Genomic DNA, 12,500 nt, shown 5'->3' on the forward strand with positions numbered 1-12,500 from the left:
CTGACTTTAGGGAGGTGATGGGGGACCGGGTTCTCCTACTCCACCTCCCTCCCACCTTGTGTTTGTGTGTGTGTGTGTGTGTGTGTGTGTGTGTGTGTGTGTGTGTGTGTGTGTGTGTGTGTGTGTGTGTGTGTGTGTGTGTGTGTGTGTGTGTGTGTGTGTGTGTAGGTCCGATCTGAGTGTCACAACTGAAGAGAGTTAGCGTTAGCGGCTCAATGCTAATGCTAGGAAGTGCAGCGCTCTGCTCTCTCTATTCCTCAACGCCACTGCCTGCTGCTGTTATCCTCTCTCTCTCTCTCTCTCTCTCTCTCTCTCTCTCTCTCTCTCTCTCTCTCTCTCCCTCTCTCCCCCCTGTCCTCCCCCTCCCTTCTGTTTTTTCAGCAGTGTGACCGAGTCCCCTTCACACTGTTGTCTCCTGTACGTTTTCTGCTGCCCTTGCTATTCAGCCAATTACACCAAAAGAGCTTTAGTGATTTTTTTCCTTCTCCCCTACCGTCCTCCGGCTGAGGATGTTTATTTATTTATATATTTATTTAGTTATTTATTTATTTGGTTATTTCACAGGCGAATGGCAAGCATCACTGAAGGTTAAAAAAAATTGCTGAATTTCATAGTGCTTATAATGTCAACTTTGTCAACTCTATCTATGGACGACCAATCAATAGAAGGCAGCTCTTTGTTCTGCTAAAACAGATACACACGCACACACACACATACACACACACATACACACACACACACACACACACACACGCACACACACACGCACACACACGGGCAACAAATATAAAAGTAATAGAGTCACTTTGACTGTTGCCTTTCAATTTAGACTCATTCAGACTCATATTGGCATTAAAAAGATGCGCTGGAAGATGAAGAAAGAAATAGATTCGAGGAAGGTAATGCAATTATCCCCGGGCCCCAGCCTGGGCACTGAACACACCCGTTTGTGCCACCTTTGGGTACTTTCGTCTAAGGTTACTCAAATCATTCGTCTTCTCTTTCAGAGGAACCTTTAGACCCAAAAGAGCAACACAGCCATGCTTTGACCATGCAGGTGTTAACTTGTTATATTGTCCTTGTTTAAAGTTATCGGCCGTATATTCTGTTAGATGCTTTCTGGAAAAGCTGACATTGGTATTTCCGACGTTGGTAGCCATGTTGAAATAATAATTATGCACTAATCCCAAGCTTACCTCTTGCCCAGAAATCTATCTCTACATAGTTTGCATATATATATATATATATATATATATATATATATATATATATATATATACTGTATATATTGCATAGTTTAGTTGGAATTATCTCTATGCTGTGTTCATTATCATGTTAAAATATTGGTTGGTTTGAAAAGTAATGCGTTTACGTGGTTTGACTTATTTCCCTAATTTACTTAAGTTCTGTCTTCCGAGCTCTAGACGACATTGTAAGTGTAAGTTCAGACGATCAGCGATCCAATCATTCCTACTGTGTTCAAACGGTGTTTCCTCTTTTCAACCAGATCTAAATCCTGGATATTTATAACCGTCTCTGTCCACCATAACTGCGTCCCTCCATGCTAATCGCGGCGCATTTAATAATTGGTTTAGCGGGACACACAAGCACCCAGTTAAGTCCCCCAGCCCAGACACACACTGGGCACGCACTGGGATCTGATGACACACCACACCTGCTCCTCTCAGCCTTGTAGTACTCGTTAGATTTTCATGGCGACAGCGTGGGCCTCGGGATCCGTTCCGTACTGTATAATGCATGACCCGGAGGCTGCTGAAGGTCACCGCACAGCCATCAATCGAACGGGCGTGTTGCCCGCATCCACACGACCAAAATACAAAAACTGCTTTTTTAAACTCAGTGAAATTCTGAAGCTGACGCGCGGCTCGAGATCTTCAGAGAGCAGCCTTAATGTGGACAGGGTGGTCGGCTCCACCGCAAGGGTGCCAAATAGTCCTCCAGTGCATTGTCACCGAAATAAACTCAGCACCAGAAAGCTTTTGTTCATCTCTCTCGCTCGCTCTGTCCCTCACCGCCTTGCTCTCTTTCCTGGGTTCTCTCGCTCCCTGTCATGAAAAAAGACAAAGAAAACCAGAAGTTACACAAGTGATAATTGTGCGTAAAGGAAGCAACACCACAGAAAAGGCGCAGCGTTCCAAAACAAGACGGAGAGAGCGAGGCAGGGTGCTCGAGACGCCGGCCGACCCAGCACGCCCAACGGTGGGAACGGAACGGAAGGGTAAAACTGCTTAACGCGATAAAATAAACACCCAGACGCTCCGAGAGGAGGCCGCCGCTGTTGGCATCCTGAAAGATTCATGCCTCCATTTTATTTATAATTTGTTTTCTTTTTGCTTATTGGAATTGAAAAGGCGACTTAATATTTGATGACTCCGCCCTCAACCAAGGAAGTCGGGTCTGCAATAAGACGCGCAAAAAATTAAAGATGCAACAACAAAGAGATGAATTTTGCAAAGTGTGCGTTTGGGAAGTAAACTCTCCCGCCCGCTGGTTTACACCGAGGCCGTTTGTGTACAGTGGGCGTGAGAGGGCGTGACGGAGGGCGGGTGGCGTTTGGGTGGAGGTGACGTAGGTGTGTGCAGGTTGTGTGGGGCCCCACTGAGCCCAGCCCGGGCCCTCCATCGATACATCTATCGATGGAGGGCCCTCGGCCTTCGCTCTTCTCCGTGAACAGAACCCCATCTGCTGTTAACTCGTCTTCACATCCGATGGAGGATTAGAGGGAAATCCCCGGGTTCTTTTCCAACCAGTTGACAAATATCAGATTTGTCTCTAAAAATTAGCTCCGTCCATATCTCCCAGCCGTATGACACACAGAACAGATTACCGCTAATACCCAGCCAGCTTGAGTCTGGAAAAAGCAGATTAAAGTTTCAGTTTGGTCACTGAGCCTCTTGTAGCATCAGGCCGCCGCAGGACGCACTCCAGGAATACCTCGGCACTCCGCCCCCGGAGCACAGGCAGCGCGTACCGTCTCCTCTCGGTGACGCTCCCGACACCTCACTCCCGTACCGTCTCCTCTCGGTGACGCTCCCGACACCTCACTCCCGCACCGTCTCCTCTCGGTGACGCTCCCGACACCTCACTCCCGTACCGTCTCCTCTCGGTGACGCTCCCGACACCTCACTCCCGTACCGTCTCCTCTCGGTGACGCTCCCGACACCTCACTCCCGTACCGTCTCCTCTCGGTGACGCTCCCGACACCTCACTCCCGCACCGTCTCCTCTCGGTGACGCTCCCGACACCTCACTCCCGTACCGTCTCCTCTCGGTGACGCTCCCGACACCTCACTCCCGTACCGTCTCCTCTCGGTGACGCTCCCGACACCTCACTCCCGTACCGTCTCCTCTCGGTGACGCTCCCGACACCTCACTCCCGCACCGTCTCCTCTCGGTGACGCTCCCGACACCTCACTCCCGTACCGTCTCCTCCGCTCGACGCTCCCGTTCTTCTCCTCCGTTGCGACGCTCCCGCACCGCCTCCTCACCTCGACGCTCCCGCAGCGTCTCCTCACCACGACGCTCCCGTAGCGTCTCCTCACCACGACGCTCCCGTAGCGTCTCCTCACCTCGACGCTCCCGTAGCGTCTCCTCACCACGACGCTCCCGTAGCGTCTCCTCCCTGCGACGCTCCCGCAGCGTCTCCTCACCTCGACACTCCCGTAGCGTCTCCTCACCACGACGCTCCCGTAGCGTCTCCTCACCTCGACGCTCCCGTAGCGTCTCCTCACCTCGACGCTCCCGTAGCGTCTCCTCACCACGACGCTCCCGTAGCGTCTCCTCACCTCGACGCTCCCGTAGCGTCTCCTCACCTCGACGCTCCCGTAGCGTCTCCTCACCACGACGCTCCCGTAGCGTCTCCTCACCACGACGCTCCCGTAGCGTCTCCTCACCACGACGCTCCCGTAGCGTCTCCTCACCACGACGCTCCCGTAGCGTCTCCTCACCACGACGCTCCCGTAGCGTCTCCTCACCTCGACGCTCCCGTAGCGTCTCCTCACCTCGACGCTCCCGTAGCGTCTCCTCACCTCGACGCTCCCGTAGCGTCTCCTCACCTCGACGCTCCCGTAGCGTCTCCTCACCTCGACGCTCCCGTAGCGTCTCCTCACCACGACGCTCCCGTAGCGTCTCCTCACCTCGACGCTCCCGTAGCGTCTCCTCCCTGCGACGCCCCCTCCTCTCCTCCCCTCCCGGTACGACAGCGCTCCCAATATTCCGATGGTCCTCTATATCAATAGAATCCCCCCCCCCCCCCCCCGGAGCACCGGGCCGTTTGAAGTGATGGAGGGAACGGTCCAGGCGCCGTCAGTGAATGCTGGCGGCGGGCTTTGTGCTGCACGCCGCGCTTCACGCCGCCGCCGCCGCGGTCGCCCACGGCGACCAGCAGGAGGCGGGCTGGGAAAGAGCCCCGAGGGACGACCTCCGACCCCGGGCTAGGTCATTAGCAGTATGCTAATGTGAGGGGTTTCATGTGACAGAGATCCGAGCTGAGAATCAGGAATTCTGCAAACGAATATCCCCGTCCCACTCCTGGCCTGGTATTTATTTAACGTTCTCCTTGAGACAACGCCAACGCCAGAACGATGGGACTCCGCCTCCTCAGGTGGCGCTCCGAGCCTCGCATCCCGATGGGAACGTAATGCCCTTGACCTCAGGAGCAGGTCATCCTGGGGAAGACGGGGGGGCGGGACCCGCCGTCCTCCACCAATCAGCACGGAGCAGGAGGGGTCTAAACCCAGGAGGGCCGGACTCCTGCAGCCTCTGTCGCTTCTCCTTCACCGACCTCCCCCCCCCTCGCCCCCTGGTCCCCTGAAGACCCCCGCCCCCTGTCCCTTACCTCTACCTGCTGCGGTCCCCCCCACGCTGAGGGCCACGGCCCCACCCTGCGGTAGCCTCATGAAGGCAGGAGGCCCATAAATGAAATTAAGGTGTCAATTAGTCAATTATGGCGTAATAACTCGGAGGGCAGACGTTTAGAGACAGAGAGCACCTCGGCTAAGTTCATTTCCTCGTCGGGCCCCGGAGCCCCAACGCAGGGCCCACGTCACCCCCCCCCCCCCCGCCGACCGTCCGGGAGAGGGCCCTGGCTCGCCGGCTCCCTAATGTTGTTTATCCCGGGATATCTCTTTTGATCAACAATTTCCGATCGCAGGGTTTGTTTTTCGGATGCAGGGGCTGCACTTTTTCTCTTTCCCCAATTTGGCTTGGGAGAATATTATAATTTAGTAATTAAAATCTTTGTTAGGCTTTTGAAATTGAGGCTAATTGAATTTAATGGCAAGATGAATTTCAATTTTATTTGATTAGCTGGACCCCTGGCATAGGTATTTATGGAAAAAAAATCTACAAAAATATGCTGTGTGGGCTACGATGGCATAATAGAATTAGGTATAATCAGATTTATCTGTCATGAATTTCACTCTAATTTCACTCTAATTTTCCATTAGATAGCTGGTTTACAAATATTTGCTCATCTGCGATGGGAAAGGCTATCTGTCTAAAACGATTACAGAGGGAGCCTTCAAAAATATGTCCCCTTTTTTTCCCCCTCCCTTTTAAAAACCAGATTGCGAGGGATCAAAATTAGGAAGATTGCATTATGGATGTCTGCATCCGGGGAGCAACGGGGAAGATATGATGATTACGGCCAGGAGATGAGAGCAGTGTCAAGAAATATGTATGAGTGGAAAACATAGCATCCATGTTGTATCCACCAGATCCACTCGGCTCAACATCGCCGAGCTGCAGCGTGTAATAACACTCTATCAATCAAACTTTATTTATAAAGTGCCATTCATGCGAAACCACACTACAAAGCGCTTAACGCGTACTTAGCAACGAATAACCAGAAATTGGTCTTTTTTTAAACCATGGATTCAGAAGTAGAATCCGAGGTCGACTTAAACCCAGGACCCTGCATTAGAGGAAAGCTAAACTATAAAAGGTATGGTAACTTGTTGTTTAAAAATATTGACGGTAATATATCATGAGCACCAACTGAACACGAAAACGACTTTGGAATAAACAGATGAACACGCAATACCTCAACCAGCGTGCCTTGTTAATTGCTTCCAACAATGTAGGGTGGAATGGAATTTTTTTTTCTTCTGAAACGCCTCTAAATGTGTGTATGCGGCGTAGTCTGCAGTAATTATGGAGGTGGGAAAAAAATACGAGAAAGTCAAATGCGATTCCGGAGAGTCGTTGTCATAAGTAATTCAGACGATGTTCGTCAAGAAGTGGCGTTCATTGTCATCATCGCTGTCCTGGGTGTATTTCAGCCTAAGTTTAATATTCAGCTCTAATACCCCTTCCCCGACTGCAAAAGAAAAAAGAAATATATAATTCAATATAAACAGACGTGAGAGGGAATAATATCAGCTACCTTGGAAAAGAATTAAAAACACTCTGGGTGAACTCTTCGTCTAAATCCCACTTTTAACCCCCCCCCCCTCCCCCGTCTACTTCCTCCTGCGTTGGAATGAATCTTTTACACGTTGCGCTTCCTTCCTGTTCCGCGACTTCACATCCTGACGCGGAACATCACGGAAGAAAAGGCGGTCCGCCGCATCGCAGTAAACACAAACTGCTTTTTCAAATTTGTTGCCCCCGGTGTCGTTCAGGGTGGATCTTCTCTCCCCCTTCTCCCCCCTCCTCCCCCTCCTCCCCCTTCTCTCCCCCCCCCCCCACTCCTCCCCTGCACCCCCCCTCCAGCCCTCATGGTGCACTCCAACAGTTAGCGACCCACTCCTCCCCATGGCAGCTCCCCCCCCCCCACACACACCCCCCCCCCCCCCTGCACATTAACCAGCCCCCTCTTTGCCCCTTACTGCCGGAGCCAGCGCAGGGGTTCAAACACACTCTCTGACTCTCTCAAAGGTCACATTTCTCCCTCTGCACGTCTCTGGGCTTCAGCCACAAAAGCCGCTGAATTCACATCTTTCAGCGCGGCCGGGCCTTTGTCCCGGGGGACGGGGGACCCCGGGGGGGGCCTGCAGCAGACCAGCCCCTCCCGGGGTGCACCGTGGGGGGGGCCAAACGGCTGGCCCAGCGGTGCTTTGAGTGATGTACCCCCACCATGTCACATGGCTCACACACACACACACACACGCACACGCACACACATACTACACACGCACACGCACACACACACACACACACACACACACACACACACACACACACACACACACAAACTCACACTACACACACACACGCACGCACACACAAACACACACAAATAACTGCAAGGGTGCACGTGGACGCACACACGGGCCTCCGTGCACACACACACTCCCCCGTGCCCCTCGACACTCCGCAGCGCGCCGCACAAAGCCCGCGACAACATCAAACGAGGACCCCCGTCGCTCTTTATGAAAAATAATGGTTTCACCCCCAAAGATGGACGCTCGAGGCCCGGGTCCATGGCCCTCACCTCTCTCTCTCTCTCTCTCTCTCTCTCTCTCTCTCTCTCTCTCTCTCTCTCTCTCTCTCTCTCTCTCTCTCTCTCTCTCTCTCTCTCTCTCTCTGTATCTCCTCTCTCCAACTCTCTCTCTCTCTCTCTCTCTCTGTATCTCCTCTCTCCAACTCTCTCTCTCTCTCTCTCTCTCTCTCTCTCTCTCTCTCTCTCTCTCTCTCGCTCTCTGAGAGGTTTTAGAACGAATAGTTTCACATTAGAAAGTAGATGTTTAGATATGCTTATTTTCATGACGGAGACGTTGCAGTGCTTTCCCATTCATCGTAACTACTCTCAGTTGTATTGGTGTCAATATCTAGCATGCATAAATAAATAACTAAATATGTTTTTTAATAAAAAAATACAAAATATGATCAAGGAAAAAAAAATATTTTTGGATTGTCCTCCTACAATTATACTGAACATGCAATCGCAATGGTGCAGCTGCTTGTTGCGTCGGATTGTGTTGAGCTATACCTTAGCGTAAGGATTCACGTGGGCATCAGCTCTTCGGCCTCTCTGCTAATCCTCCTTACACAATGCATGTGTCTGTTCTAATCTGCTTTACTGTACAATCTGCCATTTATTAAGAACCCGGCCCTGAGGGAAGGAATCTCCACTTAAGGGTTCTGACCCTGATCTTAGCACAAAACGTGCAGATAAACACATTTACAGTCACAATCACGCGCACACACACACACACACACACACACACACACACACACACACACACACACACACACACACACACACACACACACACACACACACACACACACACACACACACACACACAAATAATCGTTTGGTTGCGAAATCAGGTTATCTACAGCAGCGACTAGTATCAGAGTGTTTTTTTTTAATTGAGCCTGAAAGGAGATATTGCAGAAGTGTTTACTGTACATTGTTGGCTTTAGGGAGAGGCCTGTTCTGAGGCCCTTTTCCTTTCATGCAGGGCCCTTTTTATTATTAACCCTGGATGACTCATCATCATTTCAAATTCAACCAAAACCAGTTTTAGGCGCATACTTTGGACTTTGCTGCGAGCTGTCGGGAACAGAACGCCTGCTCGTATCACCGCAGCACAGTTTATAGCCATAAACCTACCTGCTCACTTCTGCTTTTTCCTCCACTTTCTTTTTTTATGGTATTCGGTGCGACTCTGTGTAGCGAGGAGAGGGTTAGAAAGGGCAGAGCGACATGGCCTCTGTTGTCATGCTATTGTGGTTGTTTGTGCGTCGCGGCGCTGCTGTCGTTGAGCCGCCGCGCTGTAAAGGTGGCCTTCTTCTCTCACGGAGCCACACACGCCGTGATATAGAGGGAGGTCCGGACGCTTTGCATGCCGCCGCGGAAGAGCAGGCAGGCAAATGAGGGGTTTGTCTTATAAAGTATTCATTGTCACCTAGTAACGGCGGCCGTTTATCATTTCACCTGAAATTACAATGAAAAGTGATACCTTATCACAGAGAGGGCAGAGGGAGCAACAGGGAGAGAGGGGGAGAGCGAGAGGGGGAGAGAAGGAGAGGTGGAGAGAGAAGGAGAGGAGAGAGCAGAAAGGGAGAGAAGGAGAGAGCAGAAAGGGATAGAGAAGGAGAGAGGGAGGGAGGTAGAGAAGGAGAGAGCAGCATGAAGGAGAGAGGGAGAGAAGGAGAGGGGGAGAAAGAAGGAGAGGGAGAGAAGAGAGCAGAGGGGGGGAATAGGAGAGAGCAGAGAGGGAGAGAAGAGAGCAGAGAGGGGGAGAGAAGTAGGGAGCAGAGAGAGAGAAGGAGAGCGGAGAGGGAGAGTGCAAAGAGTGAACAGAGAGAAAAAAATTAGAGGGAGAGAGAAAAGGAGAGAGGGTAGGAAGGAAGGAAGGTAGAGAGAGCGATATGAGAGAGAGGGGGCAGAGAGATGTATCGATAGTGAGAGGGTAGAGAGAGAGGGAAGGGGAGAGGCCAGAGAGAGGCAAATAGATAAAGAGAAATATAGAGAGAGAGGGAGAGAGAGTGGGAGAGAGGGAGAGAGAGAGAGAAAGCATTGACAGACATGAGGACAGAAAGTGCACAGAACAGGGCGGTGTTATGTTTTGTCAGTATTTGCAGGAGATATTCTCTGTTTTACTTGGAATCCTCAGATAGGCTGAGCCCCTTTGGTAAATGTCGTGAGAGTGTATAAGGTTGACTCATCTTTGTTTTAAGTGAACAAATACGCACGCATGTTTGCCTTATATGTAGTTGAAATTTTACTTCAGAAAAATAATTGATTTAAAGCTAAGTGGCACGCTTAGCAAAGCATGACGCACGGCACGCAAACCACCCCGACCCGTCAAACAAGTGGCCGTGGAAACGCACACTTCCCATCCCAAGATGCACACATTGTCAAAGAGAAACGAAAGGAAAAACACAAGATTAAGAACGCATTTTTAAACAACCACCGTGAAACACATCTCTTTGATCCAGTGTTGTATTTCCCTGAACCATCTTTATGATACGATACGCTACCCTCATTTGTATAGACACAGAGATAGAGACAGAGAGAGAGAGAGAGGGAGAGAGACAGAGAAAGAGAGAGGTAGAGAGAGAGACAGAGAGAGGGAGAGAGAGAGCGTTCGCTCCTCCCCAAGAGAGTTGAAAGGCTAGTCGACCACAGCGATGGAAAAGGCCAGCCCACTCAGGGAGGGAGACAGAAGCCTGCTCTTGCTCCCCTGCCATAATTTCCTATCAGCCCATTCAGACAACATCACCCACTGCTCCGTGTGTGCGCGCGCCTGTGTGTGTGTGAGTGCGCCGGTAGAGGAGAAGAGCAGAGCAAGAGAGAGAGAGAGAGAGAGAGAGCCGGGCGGGAGCCAGAGCGGGCGAGCGAGACAGAGACACACTCACTGACAGAGCGAGAGCGTGCACGAGAGAGAGAGAGAGAGACAGAGACAGAGAGAGAGAGCAAAAAGGGGGAGGCACTGTGTTCGTTCAGCTACCCACACCTCCCTCCGCCCTCCTCCTCCCCTCCCTCCAACTACAAGGAAGGCGGGGCCAGACCCCAGGCTGCCAATCAAATCGGCTTGTGGCAGCCGGCATTATCTCAGCAACAAACTATTGACATATAACATGTCAAGGAGTTTAGTGCATGATTGAAGGAAGCCCTTTTTTTTTGGGTTGGCTGGTTTTTAATCTAGTTACTTTTCGTCTGCTGCAGTGTGTTTCTCCTCTCCCCCCGACCGACGCACGAATGACTTTCTATGAGAGTTGAGTCATATTATGAAAGTTACATGTCTGAGAGGATTTAACCTCGACTTCCCTGAATATGGTGAGTACAATTCTCCTATTCTTCTTCATCTCCTCACAGAGGGTTGTTGTGTTTGGGGGGGGGGGGGGGTGTTTTTAGATGACAGTTAGAGGTGTGTCTTTTATCACAGACTAAATACACAGAGAGATGGTGGTGGTTGTGTGTGCGTGTGTGTGTGTATGTGTGTTAGTGGGGGGGCAAGGTTGTTCGTGATTACTCTATGCCAGGGCAAATTTATAACCGAGTGCTGCTCCAGCCGTATTTATAGCGCTTTGCCGTGGCCCACGGCTGGCGGCACTATCAGATGAGATCGTCTGTCTCTGAGCGAGGCTCAACACAATGTTGCGCTCGCATGTGAGAAAAAAAGGAGAGAAAGAAAACACACACTCTCTGAAAAAGTTCACACGGGCAAGTTTCATTTTCCGTCGCGCGAGACAAAAAAAAATGCACTTGAGTTCTGGTCGAGGTGAAACAATCCAGCAAGCCCCTGTCAACAGAGAGACGGAGTAAAGCAGAAAAGGTCTCTGTTTATCAACCAGGTTCCTCTGCGTGAACCCGGTCCGCTCTGAGCAACACGCCATACTAGCACCTCAGCTTTATTACAATAATAGGAACCCGTCATAATACAGATATTTGTATTGCCCTCACAGGTATTGGCAATGTCATTAAGGTGCATTGAATGGCCTCAGGGCTGTAACCAAGGGGACAGGGCAAACAAAGTGTTGTGGTGCTGCTGTTGTCAGACACATGTAAAAGGGGACAGGAGCTTTTGACGAGACGTTTTTCAAGTAGTTCTAATGAGTTTGTACACACACCCACACACAAACTTACACCCGAACACACACACACTACCCCCCCCGCCCCCACACACACACACCCACACACACACACACACAAACAAACAAACAAACACACACACACACAAACACAGGTGTGCAGTGCACTAATACAACATTGTTTCAATGTACCGCAGGCAGTGTTGTACAATAAAACAATGTTTATTCAAAGTATTAAATGAGCTCTGCCAGCGTTGGACAGTTCTAGTGATTGTTTGCGCTTGGATCGGGACTTTGCGAGTTGAATTGTGGACTCTAAGCGTCTATGAAGAGGCAGAGTGTGGTGTAATAGGATTAAGGTTTACCAGGTTTACTCAGTTAGTCTCCCATACGCACAGGGAGGATTTCATGCATATTTGAAAATAGGATGCTCTGTTCTGCGAACCGGCTCTGTCTTGTTTAAATGGTGTGTGTGTGTGTCTGTGTGTGTCTGTGTGTGTCTGCGTGTGTGTGTTACCAAGCCCTGTGCGGCATCTTCCCCTCGTGTGTACGTTAACTTCCTGTGTAATTTCATTATTTGCACCGTTGATAAATAGATTTGTTGTATTAATGTCGCCTTGCAAAGATTTCGTGCAATCGTTTTGTCCGTGCATCTTTAGTTTCAACATTAAAATAAATGCATTTGAAAATGAGATTAAACCCACCTTTTTTTAAGTTGTTATTTTGTTGTCTTAAAATATTATCACACACACATAAAAAACCTTTTATTAGGATAATAACTACATACACAATGGCTCACATTCATGATACCTTAAGTTACCCTAAATATTTTGGAATGCTTCTTGCTAGTCAGAACAACTTATTATAGCTGGGTATATTTTTACGGACGCTTCTCTTACTCATTTGAGTATTTTAAACAAGTTTTCACAGGTGGTGTGAATCTCTGTTCGTTCAACTCGCTGTTGCGTTGCCAACTCTACTTTCTCTGTC

General features: G+C 50.0%; 1 protein-coding gene across 1 annotated transcript in view; it reads right to left on the bottom strand.

The window, feature by feature from the left end:
* Positions 1–12,500, bottom strand: part of casz1 (castor zinc finger 1) — a 31,036-nt gene that overhangs the window by 16,345 nt on the left and 2,191 nt on the right. The window contains exons 2-3 of the mRNA XM_060060410.1: positions 4,313–4,415; positions 3,362–4,202 (exon numbers count right to left, since the gene is read on the bottom strand). Coding sequence (XP_059916393.1) covers positions 3,362–4,202; positions 4,313–4,415 — 944 coding nt within the window. The remainder of the gene's footprint in view (positions 1–3,361; positions 4,203–4,312; positions 4,416–12,500) is intronic.

Source organism: Gadus macrocephalus, chromosome 1 (genome assembly GCF_031168955.1).
Source record: "Gadus macrocephalus chromosome 1, ASM3116895v1".
NCBI classification, from domain to species: Eukaryota; Metazoa; Chordata; class Actinopteri; order Gadiformes; family Gadidae; genus Gadus; species Gadus macrocephalus.